Source organism: Anabrus simplex, chromosome 4, assembly GCF_040414725.1.
Source record: "Anabrus simplex isolate iqAnaSimp1 chromosome 4, ASM4041472v1, whole genome shotgun sequence".
NCBI lineage: Eukaryota > Metazoa > Arthropoda > Insecta > Orthoptera > Tettigoniidae > Anabrus > Anabrus simplex.
In genome coordinates, this window is record NC_090268.1 from 99,830,183 (window position 1) to 99,853,481 (window position 23,299).

Below are 23,299 nucleotides of genomic sequence, written 5' to 3' on the forward strand. Positions count from 1 at the left end.
TAGTTCATGATGATGATGATGATGATGATGATGATGCTTGTTGTTTAAAGGGACCTAACATCTGGGTCATCGACCCCTAATGGTACGAAATGAGACGAAATGTTATGACAATTTAAAAATCCAGAATCCTCCACTGACCAGATTCGAAAAAGTGAGGACGAAGGGTGAATGGATGGATATCAAGTTACAACAATCAGTGGATCCGACCCACAATGCCCCACATTCCCAGAAACTAGCGTTAAACAATAGTTTTATTGACCAAGGGACTGCTTCTAAACAACATTGAGTCGATGATGCTTTTAGTCGAAACGGGTCCAATATCCACGTCATCGGCCCCTCATAATGGTACTTATCACTAGGAAAGTAGAACCATGCTATTTGTCATACTGCGGTACTAATCAAAAGTAGCGTAGACTCGCGGTATTCCACACATTATGGTGCTACTACTCACAGATAATGAAATTCCCACATGTAACACAAACCTATGGTGTTTAGCACACTTCGACGCTATTTACAGGCAACGCAAACCTATACAGGCGTTCCTCATATAAGTGGACTAGCCACAGGGACCCGCACTATCCCGGGGTGTTCCTCATATAGTGGGTACTAAGCATAGGCAGGGCAGAACCATGCTGTCGCTAATCCCATGGTGTTGCTCATATAGGGGTACGAATCACAGATACTGTGGAAGCCGGCAACGTACTCTATTATTACTAATCACAAACCTATTTGGTACCTAACATAGTAGTACTACGCGCAAGTAAAAGCGACCCATGGTGTTCCCCGCGTGGTAATACTAATCACGAGTAGTTTCATGGTTCTAATTTGATCATCTCTTGGTCGACCCTTTTAGCTGCCTCTCACGACACGCAGGGGATACCGTGGGTGTATTCTTCGTCTGCGTCCCCCACCCACAGGGTGAAATATTATAGTAAAACAATACTAATTTAAAATAGCATGTTAAGAATATCCCAAGACGACAATGGTCAGTTCCAATTTGAACGTGTCAGTATGTAATATACGCTATTTAATGTAGCATAAGCTACATTATGAGCTAAGTTATGATTGTGAAATACCTCAAAAATGTTTAAAAAATTAGTGCATTTACTTAGAGTATGTTTATCGCATTTGAAATTTTATCAGACAAAATGCGAAACTCACTCTCTAGTACTTTGGGGTTGCACATTGTTCCAGGGTGACTCCTTCCCAGTTGATGTGGCCATCTGCGTAGCAGATGAAGCTTTCCATTCCTTCAGATTGAGGCTGGTCTTTGGTATATATGTTGAAGAGGGATGATCAAGGAACTTGCAAATTTATCGGACATTTCCCTTGATGAATAATTCCAGTCGCTCATTCCTCGTCCTATAAGTGAATGTTTGCCAAAATCTGTCCTCTACAACTCCAACTTTATATTACGATCTTCCTTCCTTTAAAAGAACCACTCAGGTATGATTGTCTACTAATGTCTTTCCACGCCATCTCTACACTGACAGTACGGAACATACTGCATAGTCCAGCAGCTCGTCTCCTTACTCCCAAGTCTTCCCAGACTAAGGTTTGCGAGTATTTTTACGTAACACTACACTTTTGCCGGAAATCATCTAGAACAAATTGCGCTGTTTCCCTTGGATTTTCTCCATTTTTCGTATCAAGCAATCCTGCTGTGGGTCCCATACACCGAAACCATAAGTTTGGTCTTACCACAGACTTAAACACACTCTTCTTTAAATCCCTGCTACAGTCCCTAAAAACATTCAATCATGTGAGTGATCTGTATCCTTTCTTTACAACCTCGTTAGTGCGTTTACCCCAATGATGACTTGTATCCTTTCTTTACAACCTCGTTCGTGCGTTTACCCCAATGACAATCTGTATTCTTTCTTTACAACCTCGTTAGTGCGTTTACCCCAATGACAATCTGTATCCTTTCTTTACAACCTCGTTAGTGCGTTTACCCCAATGACTATCTGTATCTTTCCTTTACAACCTCGTTAGTTCGTTTACCCCAATGACGATCTGTATCTTTCCTTTACAACCTCGTTAGTGCGTTTACCCCAATGACGATCTGTATCTTTCCTTTACAACCTCGTTAGTTCGTTTACCCCAATGACGATCTGTATCTTTCCTTTACAACCTCGTTAGTTCGTTTACCCCAATGACGATCTGTATCTTTCCTTTACAACCTCGTTAGTGCGTTTACCCCAATGACGATCTGTATCTTTCCTTTACAACCTCGTTAGTTCGTTTACCCCAATGACGATCTGTATCTTTCCTTTACAACCTCGTTAGTTCGTTTACCCCAATGACGATCTGTATCTTTCCTTTACAACCTCGTTAGTGCGTTTCCCCGAATAACGATCTGTATCTTTTCTTTACAACCTCGTTAGTGCGTTTACCCCAATGACGATGACTTTTCCTCTCAGGAGAACATAAAACTTGACATTTCATCCCGGTTACTGACGTACCATCTCGTTAGTGCGTTTACCGCAATGATGATCTGTATCCTTTCTTTACACCCTCGTTCGTGCGTAATATTGTCGAGTTATTTTTGTAGTCGCTCAGAATCCAGTAACTTATTTACTATTCTGTACGGTATAACATCATCCAGAAAATACCCTATCCGTGATTCCAGTTCTTCACTTATATCATATACACTGACTGACAGAGCAAATGCAACACCAAGAAGGAGTGGTCAGAACTTTATGCCAATTGCAGGGTAGACTGACGTCACTGAGGTATGCTCTTGATGTGAAATGCGCCGCTGTGCTGCGCACGTAGCGAACGATAAATGGGACACGGCGTTGGCGAATGGCCCACTTCGTACCGTGATTTCTCAGCCGACAGTCATTGTAGAACGTGTTGTCGTGTGCCACAGGACAGGCCGCCGTAAACGGAGGCATTTCCAGCAGACAGACGACTTTACGAGAGGTATGGTGATCGGGCTGAGAAGGGCAGGTTGGTCGCTTCGTCAAATCGCAGCCGATACCCATAGGGATGTGTCCACGGTGCAGCGCCCGTGGCGAAGATGGTTGGCGCAGGGACATGTGGCACGTGCGAGGGGTCCAGGCGCAGCCCGAGTGACGTCAGCATGCGAGGATCGGCGCATCCGCCGCCAAGCGGTGGCAGCCCCGCACGCCACGTCAACCGCCATTCTTCAGCATGTGCAAGACACCCTGGCTGTTCCAATATCGACCAGAACAATTTCCCGTCGATTGGTTGAAGGAGGCCTGCATTCCCGGCGTCCGCTCAGAAGACTACCATTGACTCCACAGCATAGACGTGCACGCCTGGCATGGTGCCGGGCTAGAGCGACTTGGATGAGGGAATGGCAGATCGTCGTGTTCTCCGATGAGTCACGCTTCTGTTCTGTCAGTGATAGTCACCGCAGACGAGTGTGGCGTCGGCGTGGGAAAAGGTCAAATCCGGCAGTAACTGTGGAGCGCCCTACCGCTAGACAACGCGGCATCATGGTTTGGGGCGCTATTGCGTATGATTCCACGTCACCTCTAGTGCGTATTCAAGGCACGTTAAATGCCCACCGCTACGTGCAGCATGTGCTGCGGCCGGTGGCACTCCCGTACCTTCAGGGGCTGCCCAATGCTCTGTTTCAGCAGGATAATGCCCGCCCACACACTGCTCGCATCTCCCAACAGGCTCTACGAGGTGTACAGATGCTTCCGTGGCCAGCGTACTCTCCGGATCTCTCACCAATCGAACACGTGTGGGATCTCATTGGACGCCGTTTGCAAACTCTGCCCCAGCCTCGTACGGACGACCAGCTGTGGCAAATGGTTGACAGAGAATGGAGAACCATCCCTCAGGACACCATCCGCACTCTTATTGACTCTGTACCTCGACGTGTTTCTGCGTGCATCGCCGCTCGCGGTGGTCCTACATCCTACTGAGTCGATGCCGTGCGCATTGTGTAACCTGCATATCGGTTTGAAATAAACATCAATTATTCGTCCGTGCCGTCTCTGTTTTTTTCCCCAATTTTCATCCCTTTCGAACCACTCCTCCTTGGTGTTGCATTTGCTCTGTCAGTCAGTGTATATAAAAATCATAAGGGTCTAATAATGCTGCCCTGTGGGACCCCTCGCCCCCAAGTCATTATAACAGGGCCACTCAGGGTGCATGCACCAGTGCATTGCGCGGTGCAAATCACGACTTCGCTTGGTTGACCAGAGTGCAGACTCGCACTCATCGATTTGGAGCAATAGCGCTGTCTCTCTCTTTCCCCACGCCTGTCTCGCTCGCTCCGCCTGTCTCCCTCTTCTTCACTTGGTCCATAGCACTCCAAATCCGAGCCGAGTTGAGCCGAGCTTAGCCGAGTCGCCCCGAGGTGACGCGTTGTTCCGAGCCGAGCCGAGTGGGACCGATGCACTTTGCACAGGACCTCTGCGCCTCAGTTTGCACGCGTGAGATTTTGGGCGTTTGAGAGGCCCTGCATTATAAGATCAGATACCGCTTCACCTACTGTAATTCTTTGAGTTCTATTGTTTTAGAAATTTAGCCACCATTTAAACCACTCTTTTTCTTGTCCAATAGCCCTCAGTAGTGTCCCATGATCTACTCTACCAAAAGCCTTGGATAGGTCAATAGTGACACAGACCATTTTAACTCCTGAATCTAAATTACCTACTATATATGACTGATATACGACAAGTTGAGCCTGACTGGAATAATGTTTCCAAACCCCGAACTACCTTCTATCAAACGAGTTAGTAATTTCGCAAAATATGTCTAATATAATCAGAAAAATTACTTACCGCAGCTTACAAACAACACACGTCAAATTGGCTGGCCGGTAATTATCGACTTTATGTTCATCACCCTGTCCCTGGTACCCCGGGGATACTATTGTAACTTCCCTTTCATTTGGTATCGCTCCTCCATGCATACAGCAATCAAATAGGTATTTCAGATATGGAACTATATACCACCCCGCTGCTTTTAGTATATAACCACAGAAATATATAAATTCCAGCTGCATTTCTAGCTTTCAAATTTATCTCTTTGTAAAAGTCTTTATTACCATTGCAAAATTTCATTAATTTACCAGAATTAGTCTGCTTGTCTACCTGAACATTATACGTATTCCAAACTAGTTTTACTTACTGCTGACTGAATACTTCTGCCTGTAATTCTTCACTCGCCTTGTTCATTAATGTTGCCTGGAATGTACTTCTTGGAACACGTTTCTGTCTTAAAGTACACATCATTCCATTATTCACTAAAATTAATATAGCTGCCAAACATATTTGCCATCATATTAACCTTTTGCCGACTTGTTTGCTAAATTAAATTTTCTAGCGAGTTCCTTCGAACTCTTCTTACTGTCCCAACTATATCTCTTTCTTTATAACCTGTACGCCCTTCTTAATCTCATTATTTCCCTTTTATAATATAATTGGTCCTTACCATTACTTACTGCCTTTAAATGTACATATATATTTTCACACTCCTGAACAATTGCTTTAAACCCATTCCTGTAGATTGTTTATATTTTCATTTATTATTTTCCACTGATCATAATATTACTTTGTTTAAAATTCCCCCATGCCTCTATTATCAACCATATGGTATTGCTTAATAGTACTACTTTTACTACCTTCCTTTCTACCCCATTTATTTTTAAATACGACAAAAACACCTTCATGATCACTTGTACCATCTTCAGTTTCCCTATAGTCTATATGGATGTATCACCACCACGTCTAGGACATTTTCCCCTCCAGTTGGTTCCATCAGATTTAGCTGTCCTTCCCAAATTAAAATTATTCATCATTTCTTGGTCATGATTTCTGCGATATGCATGCCCTTCCCAGTTAACATTTGGTAAGTTGAGGTTACCTGCTACAATTATCTTTTCTGTGTCGTTCCCCACGTAGCTGATTATCTTACCAAATAATTTCGCATTAGTGTCAGCGCCAGCCTTGCCAGTACCAGTACCGGATGCACTACACCCCGAAAGTACCATCATAAACGCACCGTGGCCACAACTACAGGTCTGCGTAGGGAAGCAGGTCACGTATCCTATCCGCCCCTTTTGCGGGAAAGGATTCTTAAAGTATCCCACTGTTTTCCAGAGACGGGATGGGACGGGCTGAGAGAGAGAGCAGGCTAGTGCAAGGCACTGGACCAGACGGAATGATCAGATGTAGCGACCGGTTTGTGCGGCAGGATATGTGAGCAGAACTGCGCTCGGTTATGTGTTTATGGAAAAATATATGGTGGTTTAGGCAACACCGCTGCGAAAATGTCTGTTTTCAAACAATCTAAAATTAAACGCTAATAATTATTTATTTAATTAATTTGTCGTGTCAGAAACACTAAAACCGATCGCTTCCTCGAAAGCATACAGAGTAACTGTTGAGAGGTAAGTCAATGATATTGTGAATAATCAGTCCTTCAATGACGGGCACGTTCTTCCTCTTCTCCTTCTAATAATAATAATAATAATAATAATAATAATAATAATAATAATAATAATAATAATAATAATAATAATAATAATAAATTCGTGTACCTATTTCTAGCCGGGAGCAGGCCCTTTGTAAGGCAGACCGTCCGATGAGGGTGGGCGGTATCTGCCATGTGTACGCAACTGCGTGTTATTGTGGTGGAGAGTAGTGTTATGTGTGGTGTATGAGTTGCAGGGATGTTGGGGACAGCACAAACACCCAGCCCCGGGCCACTAGAATTAACCAATGAAGGTTAAAATCCCCGACCTGGCCGGGAATCGAACCTGGGACCCAACTGAACCGAAGGCCAGTACGCTGACTATTCAGCCAACGAGTCTTACATAATAATAGTGCATCGACTCTCCGACGAGGACAACTAACAGTGTTAACTGCTACATTATAGAAGTAGATATCTGTACGAATTTTGGAGGCATAAAAACAATGAATTGAAGCTTCTTCTTCTTCTTCTTCTTCTTCTTCTTTTTCCTTTTCTTTTTCTTCTTCCTCTTCTTGAATATCTGTCTAAATATTACATTCTAAATCCCTACTAATCTGGCTTCAAGAATGGCCATAGTACTACTACTGCTCTGTTAAAATTTACAGATGATCTAAGTGCGGCCACCGATAAGAGGTAGCTTACTGTCTCATGTCTCTTTGATTTCTCTAAATTATTTGACTCTGTTAATCATGACGTGTTTCTTGCTAAGCTTAATATTCACCGTTTCGCAAAAAACACTAACTGTACTCAACTAAAACAGTCATTAACATCTCTTCCTGTAGGAGTACGCAAGGGGCGGTGATCAGGCATTCTTGTGTCCAACAATCAGAAATGGATACCGTATATTTCTTAGATAATTGTTTTACTCTGTGTTTTAGCTTTAGATTCTTTAGATTATTGTAGTCTAAAATAATAAGTAGGCTTCATGTTTTACTTTCTTATTATATACTGTATGTTTTAATTTTACTGGAATACGTATGTATATTTTTTAAACTTTAATGTGTAATATTTTAAGATTATTAAAATATAGTTAGTGTGTTCATAAACGTGTATATTGTTATATGAAGACGTTACATAAAGGGGCTTTTAAGCCTCAGTGGCATGCAAATTATCAATAAGTTCAATTCAATTATTCTTCTTCTTTTTGCCTTAGCTACGAATAATAGACCTAGTTTTATGTCTCACTAATTTTACGGTTTTTAGAAATGTCGAAATCCCGGAAGTTCTTTCCTACATGAGTCCTTTTACGCGTCAGTAAATTTGCTAACATAAGGCCGGTGTATCTGAACATCTTCACACCCAGACTGAAACAGAATAGAACCTGCCAACTTGGGCTCAGAAAGCTAGGGTGTGAACGAGCCCAGCTTACCAAGGAGACATGCACAAGGGAAAACTAGCATAGTACCTTAGCTGACGGAAATGTATACGAAGGTTGGAACTTAAATATTGGCAACTATTTATTTACAGATACAAAAGAGTTACAAGTTAGCAACCTTTACAGTCCTTCAATGTAGTCACCAGCGTTGTGTATAACCCGTTGCCAGCGATGTGGAAGTCGTAGTATACCATTAGCAGAGCCTGTTCTGTTGATGGTGCGAATGGAGCGGTACATTGCCTTTCGAATCTCTTCAACAGTTCTGAAGCGAATGCTCACGGATCGTCTGGTTTCGATCCCTGCCCAGTAACGCGGCAAGAGCATGCAATTCTTCTTCACTCGTAGGACGACCTCCCCCATGAATGTCCGCTACAGTTTGCCGACCATCGTTGTGGCTTTTACCCAACGTGCCACTGTTCTGTAAGGCAATGCAGATTCCCTGCAAGCCTCTTGAAGACCTTGATGACACTGTCGTGCTGTACGACCTCTGGCACATTCAATCTTGATCCAACTTCGTTGTTCCTGTTTGGAAACCATCGTAACAACGTTACGTTAGACCGCTAGCTCACAAGTGACTGTACTTCTCTCGTTTGTGCGCACGCAGGTGATGTGGGAAGGGCGAGTCCATTTGCTCTAAGGTAAGGTAGGTATGTAACGAACGTGTGCTATCAGCGACAATATTAGATTCCGTCGCATAGCGTCTCCACAGCAGTGTTGCCACTATTTAAGTTCCAACCCTCATAGTTTTACGCGACCGGGCGAGTTGGCCGTGCGGTTAAGGATGCGCAGCTGTGAGCTCGCTTCCGGAATCCCACTGTCGGCAGCCCTGAAGATGGTTTCCCGTGGTTTCCCATTTTCACACCAGGCAAATGCTGGGGCTGTACCTAAATTAAGGCCACGGCCGCTTTATTCTTATTCGTAGGTCTTTTCTGTCCCAACGTCGCCATAAGACATATCTGTGTCGGTGCGACGTAAAGCCAAATAGCAAAAATTAAAAAGTTTTACGCGATTGTTTATTTCTTACGAGGTGACGTTTTAACATTTTTTTAAGTTGACCATGCTAGCTTTTATATTTATCTGAGTTCGTGGGATTCCCACGATTCCGGGACAATAAGTTGATGGATTTGGGATGAAAGGCTTATTTGCCTTTATCGTGATTTTATATTGTATTATTATGTTATATTGGAATTGTAATGTAATGTGCCATTCTTTATTCATAATGGCCATTGGATGGAATAAATGTTTCATTTATTCATTTTTTTTTCAAGAACACACTTATAATATTCAGAAAAATGCTTTAATTTGTTACCCTTCCGAGTACGATTGATTTATCCGTTCCTTAAGGTGAACTGTTTCAAAAATTGCTACTGCGTATATTATAGATTGTCATTAGGTTCAAAATATTTGTCTTTAAGAAATGCATAATTTGATTATTGTGTTGTTCCAGATCAAGAGCGTATTTCTTCAATGGCTGCCTTGGATCCTGGGTATGAGTCGTCCGGGCAAGAAAATCACTCGGAAGACCATTCTTATGAGTAACCGAATGAAGGAGTTAGAGTTGAAGGAACGTTCCTCTAAGAGTCTGCTCGCAAACGTGCTAGACATCGACGACGATATTCGTCACTGCACAGCGCCGAACAGCACTTCAACGGCGGGCTTCCTCCGGAGTGCGGCAACGCTCGAGGATGCCAGCAGTACCCCCTGTTCAGTAGCTCAGCGAGAATTGCAGGCGATTCTCCGAGAACTGCAATTCATCACGAGTCGTATGCGTAAAGCAGACGAAGAACAAGAACTCATCAGTGACTGGAAGTTCGCTGCAATGGTGGTAGATCGCTTCTGCCTCATTATTTTCACAATGTTTACCATAATCGCGACAGTAGCCGTTTTACTCTCGGCACCCCATATCATCGTGCAATAGTCCATCCAGTACTGTCGTCACACAAAGCTGCTATGGCCCTTAAATTCAGCTAAAGAGGTGCTTACCACCAATTGGTGTTTATCATCACTATTCGTCTCTTCAACATACACTAACATATTCTATTACTATTACAACAACACCTTTGTATCTATAACTTCCCTCGTAGAAACACTATAAGAACTCCTTAAAACTCTCTTTAAAACACTTAAACAATTTGTCTCATGAACAACATATATGGAGTAGGAATGCATCGCTATGAGATCTTTGCAAATGATAAGCGTATTCTTTGCTACAGCAAAGATATAATTATAGTGCAGTTCAACTATCAAATGTATGGCTTCCGCAAAATCATTTCCAACATGATATTTGAATTGTGTGCTTGTTTCTGGTTTGCTATTATATTTTCCGATTGATTTAACGTGTGACGCAATATATATATAATGTAACAGGAAAATGTAATTTTAAAGTTATATTTCTAGAGGAGCGCAATATATTTACATTGATGAAGATAATCTGATTTTGTAAATGAAATTGTCATAATTGCAATTTATTTTCAAAAATGGTAAATTACCTGGAACGATACTAATATTTTTGCTCAAAACACAAAATTTGATATGGTCATAAATTATTTTGTAGCTTACTACAAGAAAAATCACATAATAAAAACTGCATACAAATCACTTATCAAAATGAAAAGTGGAAACCTACAAATCTACTCCAGTTATTAAAATGCGTCTGACAAGCATGTTGTAAATTATTGGCCATACACTACGTTTCTTCTCAATACAAAAATGTACTGTTTACTATCTCTTCAAGGCCTTGTCGATGACTAATATGTCGGCTCTATTTTCAACACCTGACTTCTTTAGTGAATTCTATAATTCACACTTCGTTTTCTTGCAAACGAATGTATTCATGACGAACTATCCCGACGACAGTTTATACTACGTGGGGCCAAGTAATGAACATAACATTATTTATTATTTAAGAACTAAGATAAAGGAAAGTGATTCGTGTGTGTCTAAAACACTGAAGGAAAAAAATTTAACCGTTTTCTGTGATATTCTATTGAAATTGTTTTTGATCTCCCAAGGAGAAATATATATAAATACATAATACATATGAATGGAATAAAATCATAAACAAATGAAGTGTTCTTTATGCTATTGCAGTTAGTTTATGTTATATAACAGCGTTAAGTTTTAAAACAAATAAACAAAAAGGAATTGAAAACCAAAACTCCATGAGACAAATCTGGAATATGCGAAGTGCAAGTTTAACTGTATTTTAATTAATTGTTATAAGTGGTGGATGAGAGGAACACTGTAATTAAGAAAGTAACACTATGGAAGGAGTTAAACATATGCTCTCGATGCTTCCACATTTAATATTAAAAAAATATATAACGCTCAATTGTTTTAATGGATTCGACATCATGCGAGGTGTGATTGTCACTTATTTTATTGGACTTGTCCCTAAAATTGTTGACTCTCAATTTACTTCAGGAAAGTGTGTACGAATTTGTCTTAATATAAATCTATGATATATCTATTAATAGTTTTAAATAAAGGAAGTATAGTTATTTGTAAAGGAAATCGTATGTTGTAAGTGAAACAATATTGTTGTGTGATTTGTTTGTTTGTTTGTTTGTTCGTTCGTTTGTTTGTTTGTGATGAAAACGTTTTGATATTTATGTAAAAATGATGGAACTCTGTATATTGGAATATACATATTAACAATGACTGTAGGTTTAGTCGATGATAAAAAGCACAAAGTGACATTTTATTGAAGATATACATACATAAATGAAAAATATACCATTGGTTCATTGTATACTGGTCATATTTTATAATGTTAATAGATCACAAAAGATGTTTATTTTAGGTCCAAGATACTTCATTGAATTTATAATTATTCATCGCCGAATTGTTCCAAGGACATTCTTTCTGGCGATTTTCAACATGTATAATTAAACGAAATCAAACTTGTTAAATAATGACTGTCTCATAATGAGATTGTTATTCCTCATTCAAATTGTTGACAGTCCAGCTGAACATGTTCACCAACTAGGAGTGAATATTGGAAATCGTTAAGCGATCGTATTATATTATTATTCACATCGTCATAACTAATCCATTATCTATATACTTTGTAATATTACTAAAAGCATTCATACACTAATCAAATGATAAATAGTGGATTTTATACTAGTATAATAATGCTAAGTAAAATTTATTCCTTATATCAGCTTTAATTTCGATCAGTATTTGCTTGTAATTACTACCCTTTCACCTGTTAATTGTGGCAACATGCAATAAACAACGAGACAATGTTATTATGCTAAAGAGAAAATTAATGGCGGTTTAATACAGTCTGAGGTGATTGCCCGTGTCTTAGTTGTAAAAATGCATTCTTGCTACCCTGTAAGTTACAAGACAATCCCTGGTAAGATGAACTAAACGGATGCTGAAATAAGGAACATATTTTTAATATCACGCATACATAATCTCCACATATATAAAGTACATAATTATATTGTACAGTTGTTAACTTTCATCTTTCGCTGATCAAATTTTATAATATTATAATTGAGCATATTTATCACTGTTTTTATACTATTAACCGTAGATGAAGTGTGATAGAATTATTGAATAGTTCATCCTTAATTCTGTTACTAACTCGGCTTTCGCTGGCATGACTGAAAGTATAAAGTGGTAGCCCGTGAGGAAAATGGGTCGGTTGATGTTGTTCTATAATAGAATACACTATGCACAGATTTTCTAACAATATCTTGTATATACAATTTTTAAAACTCATTTTACAATAAATATATTATACCAAACTAGTAAATTGTTTTATGAAGGATCTTCTATAGTTAATAAATAAATAAAAACACTACTTTGGCAACAAGACACTTCCATAAGAAATTTTCGTTGTGAACAATCAATGGTGCAAATGCCTTACAAATTTACATGTAAATAATGTGTATATACTACTAGACATACTGTGAGTTTAAATAAGTTGTTTAATTTGACTGGTGGGAAAATGATGTTTAGAAAGTGTATGGATCTTTCTTGGCTTAAGCATCATTTCGTGAAAAGAAATTAAAATGCTTCTTATACTGCATATAAACTACCCCTGTTATTCTATTAAATGTAGGCAAATTATGATTACAAGCAATTGAAATTTGAATATGGAGATGATTAACCAGAATTAATTGAAAAGAAAGAAAAATAAATGAAGATGTTTTAAAATATACAAATAATTCCGGTTACAAGAAAGAAAACAAAACCCTTTGGGTACATTTTAAAATATAGGAACTTTCTCGAAAATCAAATTCTAGAATGAAACAAAGGCGAGATCTCGAAACAAGGAGATAGAACGGTAAAGCAGATGATTGTATGCCGGAATTGCCAAGAAATAAACGGCTTTTAGCGATTAGTGGTTTTTTTTTGCTACTTGCTTTACGTCGCACCGACTCAGATAGATCTTATGGCGACGATGGGATAGGAAAGGCCTAGAAATGGGAGGGAGCGGCCGTGGCCTTAATAAAGGTACAGCATTTGCTTGGTGTGAAAATGGGAAACCACGGAAAACCATCTTCAGGGCTGCCGACAGTGGGGTTCGAACCCACTATCTCCCGGATGCAAACTCACAGCTGAGCGCCTCTAACCATACGGCCAACTCGCACGGTTTTAGCGATCAGAAGATGGCGATGATGATGGTAATGATAAGAAAACAGATCGCTGAATCATACTTTTCATTATGCCAATAGTGTAAATTAATAATAATACTAATAATAATGTTACTGGCTTTACGTCCCACTAACTAATCTACCGACACGAGGCTGACGTATGTAGGCGCCTTCAAATACCACCTGACTGAGTCAGGATCGAACGTGCCAAGTTGGGGTCAGAACGCGAGCGCCTCAACCGTCTGAGCCACTCTGCCTGGCAATGAGTAAATTCAAATAGCTAATAAAATTAAACCGTATGATATAATATTTGAAGTAAGGAGTGGTGAAAAGATAAAGCAGAACTTGCTGCTACACTAACATTTTAAAATAAATAATCACACTCTTGACATTTTCGTTTAATTTCTTGCAGTCTATTCGTCTCTTCGTCCTATCAAGAACTTCGGAGAAGATTATTACTCCAAGATTCTCTGTACTGGAACAAAAATTAATAATAAGACAAGCGAAATTATTCGTAATAACGAAGTTCCAGCGTAAGATGCATTTACATTTCTTCCTCTAAAACCGTTTCTAAAATCGGGAAATATCCCTATACTTTCTGAAAACGACCACATCTCCGATCATCCAACAATGTAAGATTGATTAAAATTTCATCATGTGTAGAGAAGTTTATAAATAAATTCCCCTAATGTTATTATTTTTGGTCTAGTTCATCACGTTACACACACACACACACACACACACACACACACACACACACACACACACACACACACACACACACACACACACACACACACACACACACGCACGCACACACACACACACACACACAGTGACTGACTGAACTATTCAATTGTATGAAGAAGTATACTCTTCTTGTACGCATGCCCTCGTACAGGAAATTTGACACTGGAATGTGACTAAGCAAAGTAACAGAAAGATGAGAATTGACAACGTGATAAAACTGCTTGTGTTATTTTTATTAAAACCAGAGTCAATAATAGCTAAATTTTTATTTATACTTTAAAATGCTCTCAAACATCAGGAATAATGTAATAGCATATTTCCTGAGAGTTTAAAAAGTACAATAAAAATAACATAACCCGGTAATCATTGTATTTTGTAATCAATGAATATATAAATCAGTTTAATAAAAAGTAATTTGCACTAATTATTACAATAAATTTATAGTATGAATTATTTGCTAGTGCATAACTCTACCATGTTTTATTAAAATGATACTAATATGCTTTTACAGTGTTCATATTTACATTATGAACTTTTTCAGATGACCTGTATATTTTATGTTAACTTAAATGGATTTATGTTTGAGATATTTTCTTATGATTGGCTGGACAGTTGTTTGGTTAATAGTTCTTCTTACTAAACATTTTACTTCGAGTCGTCTATGGAATGACCTACACAATATCACGCTTTAATGCAGAACTCAGGTGTGTATATGTTACTGGCGAAGTATAAAACACTGGCATTATATAGAATGGCCGGCCCCGTGGCGTAGGGGTAGCGTGCCTGCCTGCCTCTTACCCGGAGGCCCCGGATTCGATTCCCGGCCAGGTCAGGGATTTTACCCGGATCCGAGGGCTGGTTTAAGGTCCACTCAGCCTACGTGATTAGAATTGAGGAGCTGTCTGACGGTGAGATAGCGACCCCGGTCTAGAAAGCCAAGAATAACGGCCGAGAGGATTCGTCGTGCTGACCACACGACACATCGTAAATTGCAGGCCTTCGGGCTGAGCAGCGGTCGCTTGGTAGGCCAAGGCCCTTCAAGGGCTGTAGTGCCATGGGGTTTGGTTTGGTTTTATTATATAGAATGGCTAGGGCTTGTAACGAATGTCTGATGTTTCTGGCAATGTGTAAAATTCTGTTTATTCCTTAACACCTTTCATACTTTCCTAGCCATCGTACAAATTACCTAGCCATTGCAAATAATGCCAGGAACTGATAAGGTTAAGTATGAAAGTGGAAGTAAAATGTTGTTTTTAGAAGAATACAATATCTATAGCCGAGCGAGTTTGCTCGCGGTTCGGGTTAGGTAGTTGTCAGCTTGCATTCCTGAGATGATGGGCTCGAACCTCACCGTCGACAGTCTGATAATACTTTACCGTGGTTTCCCATTTTCACGCCAGATACATGCTGGGGTTGTATCTGCAAAAAGACTAGCTGTTACCTTCCAAGTCGTAGCCCTTTCCCATCCTTGCGTTGAACAGTGGAGTATTTGATCTCAAATTTGGACAAAATTATCTTTTTATCGAAATAGGATACGCACATAAATGATATGAAGTAACAATTTAATGCCATTGCACACGAATGGAAAACAAACTGCACATTGTAAGTCCTAAAATGGATTACTACTCCTTCAGTTCTCTATGGGGTCCGGTATGGAGTGAGATGAATATGGGTTTGGATGCTGATATTATACCTGTTCAGTCCTTTTAAATGTTTGCCACTTCTTAATAACTTAAAATATATAAACTAACGAATAATTCCGGTTGCGAGAAAGAAAACAAAACCTTTTGGGTACCTACTTTTCTTTCTTTCTTTTTTTTTTTTTTTTTTTTTTGCATGTTGTTTTACGTCGCACCGACACAGATAGGTCTTATGGCGACGATGGGACAGGGAAGGGCTAGGAGTGGGAAGGAAGCGGCCGTGGCCTTAATTAAGGTACATCCCCAGCATTTGCCTGGTGTAAAAATGGGAAACCACGGAAAACCATCTTCATGGCTGCCTGAAAAGCCTTATATCTGATCTGTTTTTGACATGCTCTATTGGTGGAAAAATATCTAATTCCCTCCTTGGGAACTTAGAATTTCCGAACTGACATGTGTCAAATTCACACACTGCATACCGTTCGCTGATGCCATCTCTTAGTGAAACCGGAAAAGACTTACGCATAAACCTGCTAGAGACTAACAATATGTACCTGATAGAAACAATATAACCGAGCTCGATAGCTGCAGTCGCTTAAGTGCGGCCAGTATTCAGGATTCGGGAGATAGTGGGTTCGAACCTCACTGTCGGCAGCCCTGAAGATGGTTTTCCGTGGTTTCCCATTTTCACACTAAGCAAATGCTGGGGCTGTACCTTAATTAAGGCTAGGGACGCCTCCTTCCCACTCCTAGCCCTTTCCTGTCCCATCGTCGCCGTAAGAGATATCTGTGTCGGTGCGACGTAAAGCAACTAGCAAAAAAAAAAAAAAAAAAAAACAATTGGATGGGTTGCCACGCGCTGTTGGTGGGGATAAGGGAATGGAAGAGCGGAAAGGAACTGGGCACTCTACCGCACGTAAACTCCGGCTCAGGCACGCCTCTGCGAAGGTTTGGACCTGCCTTCGGGCAGAATACAACCTTACCCAACTAATATAAATGAATATTCACGATTTCAAAAAATTAAATTCCCAGAAGGAAACTACAATTTAATTTCACCGATTGCAAATGTTAAAAATATTTAAGCTCTTTACGCCTTTCCAATCGTGAAATTTCCAGCGTTTCGCCCCAGTGTAGCAGTGGGCTCATGAATTGATTCATTCACATATATAATTCAAGTACCGTAAAATTATAAATCACACGAGCATTTGAGACCTCTTAAATCAGGGCAGGAAAAGATACCATTCAGACAGACCAGTAAAACATTATAACACATACATACACGTTTCCGCATTTACTTAACTATAACCTGACTTCACCCAGCCCTTACTGCTTCCCTCTGTGACTGGCTTTAAGTAAATGCGGAGAAACAAATATGAACCAATGAACCAATGAGCTCGGTGTGGCTTACATATTTGAACTTGTACGCAGTTGAACTTTTAGACCAGCTGTATGAATTTGTGTCGTTATATTTAAAAATATGGAGTTAGTATCAATATCTCTGTTATTAATCACCCCATGAGAATACGTAGCACATTATTTTGCAAGCTCCTGGGTACCATTTACGAATATGAAAACTGAATACCGATATCCTTAATGGTTTAGAAGTTATTTCCGTGTAGCAACTTAGGTGAATAACCCGGTATATGTTAAAACTGCATAAAATAAGAGGAAGTTGACCAGCCCACTTTAATATGATTTAAGACACCCTACTGGAGGGAGGGGTGAGTGTTACACTCCACTGATATTTTGGGAGGATGTAAATAACTTTTCAATTATTTAGTTTGAAGAAGCAAGAGGCCAAAGGAGGCTGACACTGGAAAAGGAGATGCTGTTAGGCATTTCGTTACTAGGGATCGGAAGTTCATGCCCTACAAACTGTATAAATATGTATGCATTTATGCCCTAAAAAGGTACCTAAATATGCAACAAAATACTGTATGCATAATCGATTTGAACTTATTTCCATAAAATACATTCAGATATTATCTGCAACTTATGTCGTTATTGTACGGATTTTGAATTGCCATCCTCATCATCGGTGAATACTTCCACTGCCTTCGTAATGTCCAGGCCGTACTGTACCTCTGATGACGTCACGCTTTGGAGGGGGACTTGAAGGCGATACGCATACGCTCCGCTTGAATAACACACTCGTTTAAATTACTTAAAGAACTGTTAACACCTAATAAAACCAAAACCTATCCTCAAATATTTGTTAATTCTGACATGCAATACATATCCTTCTCCGTAACGCTCTATTTCTCGCGTATATACGTTCGTTTGCGTGAGTACAGCCTAACACTTTGAGACATATTCTTGCGATTTTATCCATTTTCTGGTCAACTGGAACATTCACATCATACACACTGACAGAAAACATGCAGCCAATTACCATTACTATTTATTACAAATATAAATTATTTATATACCTCACTGTTTCCACTCCATGAACACTGCAGCTTTCCTGGACCTCTTACAGGAAGTTACACCAGTATGGAGTATGGTCTGCTCTCTTTGAAGCACTTTGTTGAATACACAAGTCGGTGTGAATTTTGGAAAAGTTATTTAAAAATATATTCACCCAAATATATATAGGCCTACACGGTCCGGCCAGGTCTTCCAATTTCTTCCCGCAGTCACAAATGCCTAGAGAATGAGCCAACTGCATTGACTCCAAAGCCAGGGATTTTGTGACACACTTAGGATCGTCTGAATTTAGAAATACCATCTTATATATATATATCTGACACCAACACACAAAATACTTTGTACACCTCAATTCCAAGTCCTATTAACATGTCTGATGGATACTTTGTCCGACTCGATGGCTGAACTGTCAGCGTACTAGCCTTCAGTTCAGAGGATCCCGGGTTCCATTCCCGGCCGGGTCGGGGATTATAACGTTAATTGGTTAATTCCAATGGCACGGGGGCTGGTGAAGGTGTTGTTTTCATCATCATTTCATCCTCATCACGACGCGCAGGTCACCTACGGGAGTCAAATAGAAAGACCTGCACCTGGCGAGCCGAAGCACTAAAAGCCATACGACATTTCACTTCATTTCATGGATACTTTAAGCCCCCTCGATTTAGGAAATTCAGATATCTTACTTCTGGAGACAGTTCATAAATAAGATCTGAATCTGTCAGAAGATAAGATTTACATAAATCACACTGCTGTTTGATACTCATATTTTTTTCTATTTGCTTTTCGTCGTACCGACACAGATAGGTCTTACGGTGAGGATGGGACATGAAAGGTCTAGGAATGGGAAGGAAGCGGCCATGGCCTTAATTAAGGTAGAGCCCCAGCATTTGCCTGGCGTGAAAATGGGAAACCACGGAAAACCATCTTCAGGGCTGCCGACAGTGGGGTTCGAACCCATTGTCTGCCGAATACTGGATACTGGCCGCAGTTAAGCGAATGCAGCTTTCGAGCTCGGTGATACTCATAAATAAGACTTGCATTTTCAAATACACCAAATTCAGATAAGCCGTAGGTCTGATTACATAAAAATATAGGCCTACCTAATGTTACCCATGTTTATGACATAATAAAAAAATTAACTCACCATCTGGACGGGACACTCTTATTTCTCTCAGGATGTGTTTTCACACAACTGTGTTGTGATTAACTATTAAATTCTCCCTGGGAATAGCCTTCTTCCATAACATAACTCGTTCTTCATCAGAAGGAAACACTAATACCGGAGTGTACTCTCCTTGTTTATAATTAGCTTTGCAGCCAGGCACACAGCAACTCTTAGGCATGGTGATTTCCCTCACTGATCATCTTAATTTAAGTATATACAATTCGTGGTTAATAAGAAAACACAGAATGCACTAACTCAATTAATTTTACACTATAAATATAACTTTACACAAATAAACTACGAAATTAAAACACTGAAGAACGATCTTCTTAACCTATAGCTTCACATAAATACACGCTCACACTAAGTTTTCTTCATTAATTAAAGACTTTCCACTTAATAATGCAGTCGATGACGACTCATTCTCACATATATCTGAGTGAACACGTGGCCATCGTTAAAAATTTCAATAAAACTGCGAAAATCTATGTTTAACTCTACTAACTCAAGTGCTAACTTCCCCCCTAACGATCAGCTGATTGCTTTCCCGCGCTCGTTACAGTACGGCCTGGACATCACGAAGGCAGTGATACTTCACTATTGCAGTTAACAAATAGGGAGTGATGAATGCTTTCCATGGTCAATCTTCGTCTGTTGTCCTTCAGCAAAGCTTTGTAGCGCGAAAAACTCCGTTCTACATCGCACGAAGTGACAGGAGCATTCACAAATACTGCTGACTGTTCTGTAGATAATGATTGTTCTGTTGGTGTGGGTGCTTTGCTCTGTAGAACATCTACAGTTTCAAGCAGTATATTATACTCTGGATTTGTGGAGAGAACGTTTGTTACATTCTGTTTTACTGTTTAAACTACAAACCCTGGAACTGTTTTAAAAGTGGACACGATTTTGTAAATTTTTGCAAATGACTGGTGTAAAGGAATCCAACTGCTTCCAATTACGTAATAGCTTTAATAATACAATGAAAATGAGCTGTTATAAACACAAGGTTACTTTCTAATTCTTTGCTTGACAATGTATGCTGAACCATCTCAATAGATCTCATTAGGATCTAACGCCTTTACAACTTCTTTAATCTATATATATAAAATAAGAGTTTTGTCTGTACATTGCTCAGAATTTGAAAATAATGGTATTTCTGTATGGGTCATGTCCATAGTAACAAGAAAATGCACTTTTTACTTTTCCGTAATTTCTGTCTGTCTGTCTGTCTGTCTGTCTGTCTGTCTGTCTGTCTGTCTGTCTGTCTGTATGTATGTACACGCATCACGAGAAAACTGTTGAAGAGAATTTAATGAAAATCGGTATGTGAAGTCAGGGGATGAGCCTCTACAATCTAGGCTATAAATCATTTTACTCACGCTGAGTGAAATGGTAGTTTAGGGGAAGGCCTAAAATTGAATTCTCAACTATTTATGTTATTAGTGGTCGTATTTTAAAGAAAATGGTTATGCAAAGTTGGGGAATAAGTTGCTACAATCTAGGCTATCAATAATTGTATTCACGCTGAGAAAAATGGTAGTTTAGGGGAAGGCCTAAAATATAATTCTCAAATATTGTTGTTATTAGTAGTCCTATCTTGATGAAAATCGGTATACAAAGTCAGAAAATAAGTCGCTATAGTCTAGGCTGTAAATTATTTTATTCACGCTGAGTGAAATGGTAGTTTAGGGAAAGGCCTAAAATGTAATTCTCAAATATTTCTTATTAGAAGTGTAATTGATAAATGCTACATAACTAGGGTTATATAGTATTAAATTTCCTATTATTCATGTCTTATACATTGTTACCGTACTGGCTATGATCACAAAGATATTCATGATTTTGGATTTTTGTTACTAAGTCCATATCAGCGCCGAGTAACCAGAAATGGGCAAACAGTATTTAATGAAAATCGGTATGTAAAGTCGGAGAATAAGAAACTACAGTTTATGGTATAAAATATTTTACAAATCACAGAGACGAAAGAAAACTAAATGTGAAGGCCTACAATATAGAAAGCTCATAACATTTGTTGTAACCAAGGTTGAAATTTACAAACACAACTTTTATTGCTTCACTTTATGATATTTACACAAATAACAGAAATTTATTTTGAAGCAAAAAGGAATATTGAATCTTGAGAAAAGTCTGTCTTTATACAATATGTACAGGTTTACAGTCTTTATATACACTTCTATCTTGAAAAGATAGTCTTTGTGAATTGACACGTTGATAGTCGAAAACTATCTGGCACACTAACATAAATGTCTTTGAGAGTCCTTGTTTGTTGAAGTGCCTGAATTCCAAAAAAGCAAGTTCAATTGATTGAAGAAATTCCACCTAGCGAAACTAAGGGAGCTTGCGTAAATTAGGTAATGAAAATGGCTTGTAAAAGAATTACGGAACATAGGCAACGGAAACAGGTAAGGGAACGGTGACCAGAGGTGAAACCTCGTACTGCCAGAAATTCAGTCCACCTGGTCGAAGCACATTTTCAAGAGGAGTAGCCTCCGTGCTCGACGTAGGGTGTATTCTGGAGCTGGACACCGGGGCGAGTGGGCAATTGAGCAACTTGCGCCTAGAGACAGCACTGATCATGTCTTCAACTCATTTCGCGCATGCGCTTCGGCAGCATCTTGTCAGCTAAGAGTTACAGGAAGGGCGGGTGGTCGGAGAGGGAGCGTCTTGTCAGCTGATAGAGATTACAGGAACGGCGGGTGGTCGGAGGGGGAGTAAATAGGCAGTATGATCGGTGGAACTTTCAAATCCCGAACAATGAAATGTCAAATCAACTTCACAGCATAACGCTTACCAAATACATCATACAAATGTAAAGAAAACAATCGTTGTTAAATAAAAATATGCACACATTTATACTCACAGATTTCTGTTGCATAGAGCTGAGCACCGACGGAAGGTTCCAATGCAGCGGCCAAATATTACTGCTTTAACTCTTGAAGCACTAATATTAATTTTAGAACATGTCTGACGTATACAATTTCACTATCGGATTATGTGCGATAACGATAACAGTACTAGTACAATGAAAGTGGGATGTAAGCCAAACAACTATCCTAATTAAAACAAACACACACACATAAAATGTCTTAATAGTTACATTTCCTCCTGCGTTGAATGTTGTGCCTGAAGGACAATGTTTGTGGCAATAGCATTACTTTCTTCCAGAGTAGGTTTGCACATTTTACTTTTAGGTTTTCCCGTAGATTTCCTTGTAGAAAATAATCTCTGTGGACATATTTTTTTGTTCCCTGGGCCAGTGACACTAGCTCTGAATAGCTCAGTATGTTCTTTCTTGTTTCTGACAGCCGTCAATATTGCATGCAGTGGTGCAAAGTGATTTTCTAACGCCCTGATTTCTTCTTCTGTTTCTATCTGATTTACCTCTTCTGTTAATTGTTTCTGTAGTTTTTCCAGTAATTTCTGCTTTTTTATTTCGAGTGATGTGGATGTTTCTATACATGTGGGCTTTCTCAGAGATTCTGTAAGCATTTCAACTTCATGCATTGATGTGGCAGCTTCATCTATCACCAGAGAATCTGTGCTCACATTAACCTGAGTCTGATTGGACTCATTTATGACACGGCACACAAGATGAATATGTTTACACATATTCCATTTAATTGCTGAGTCAATACAAGTACACGCGTACTTATGAATGCAGGCTTTACATGCATCACAAACTATTTTACATTCGCAAAGTTCTATGATCTTCCTGACATTATACATGTCTTTCACCTGAGAAGAAGATATCACATCCCATGAGTCACCGTTTGGTAATACAACATCGCTTGACATAGAAAGGCTTTTTTTGTGTCGGTGTCTCAGATGTGATATTTTTGACGTTACT

The 23,299-nt window shown here is 39.4% G+C and overlaps 1 protein-coding gene across 1 annotated transcript in view; it reads left to right on the top strand.

Annotated features, from left to right (window-relative positions):
* Positions 1-10,166, top strand: part of LOC136872184 (neuronal acetylcholine receptor subunit alpha-7) — a 511,170-nt gene extending 501,004 nt beyond the window's left edge. Inside the window, exon 13 of the mRNA XM_068227358.1 lies at positions 9,285-10,166. Within this exon, the coding sequence (XP_068083459.1) occupies positions 9,285-9,755 (471 nt within the window). The 3' untranslated portion in view covers positions 9,756-10,166. The remainder of the gene's footprint in view (positions 1-9,284) is intronic.
* The last annotated feature ends 13,133 nt before the right edge of the window (positions 10,167-23,299 follow it).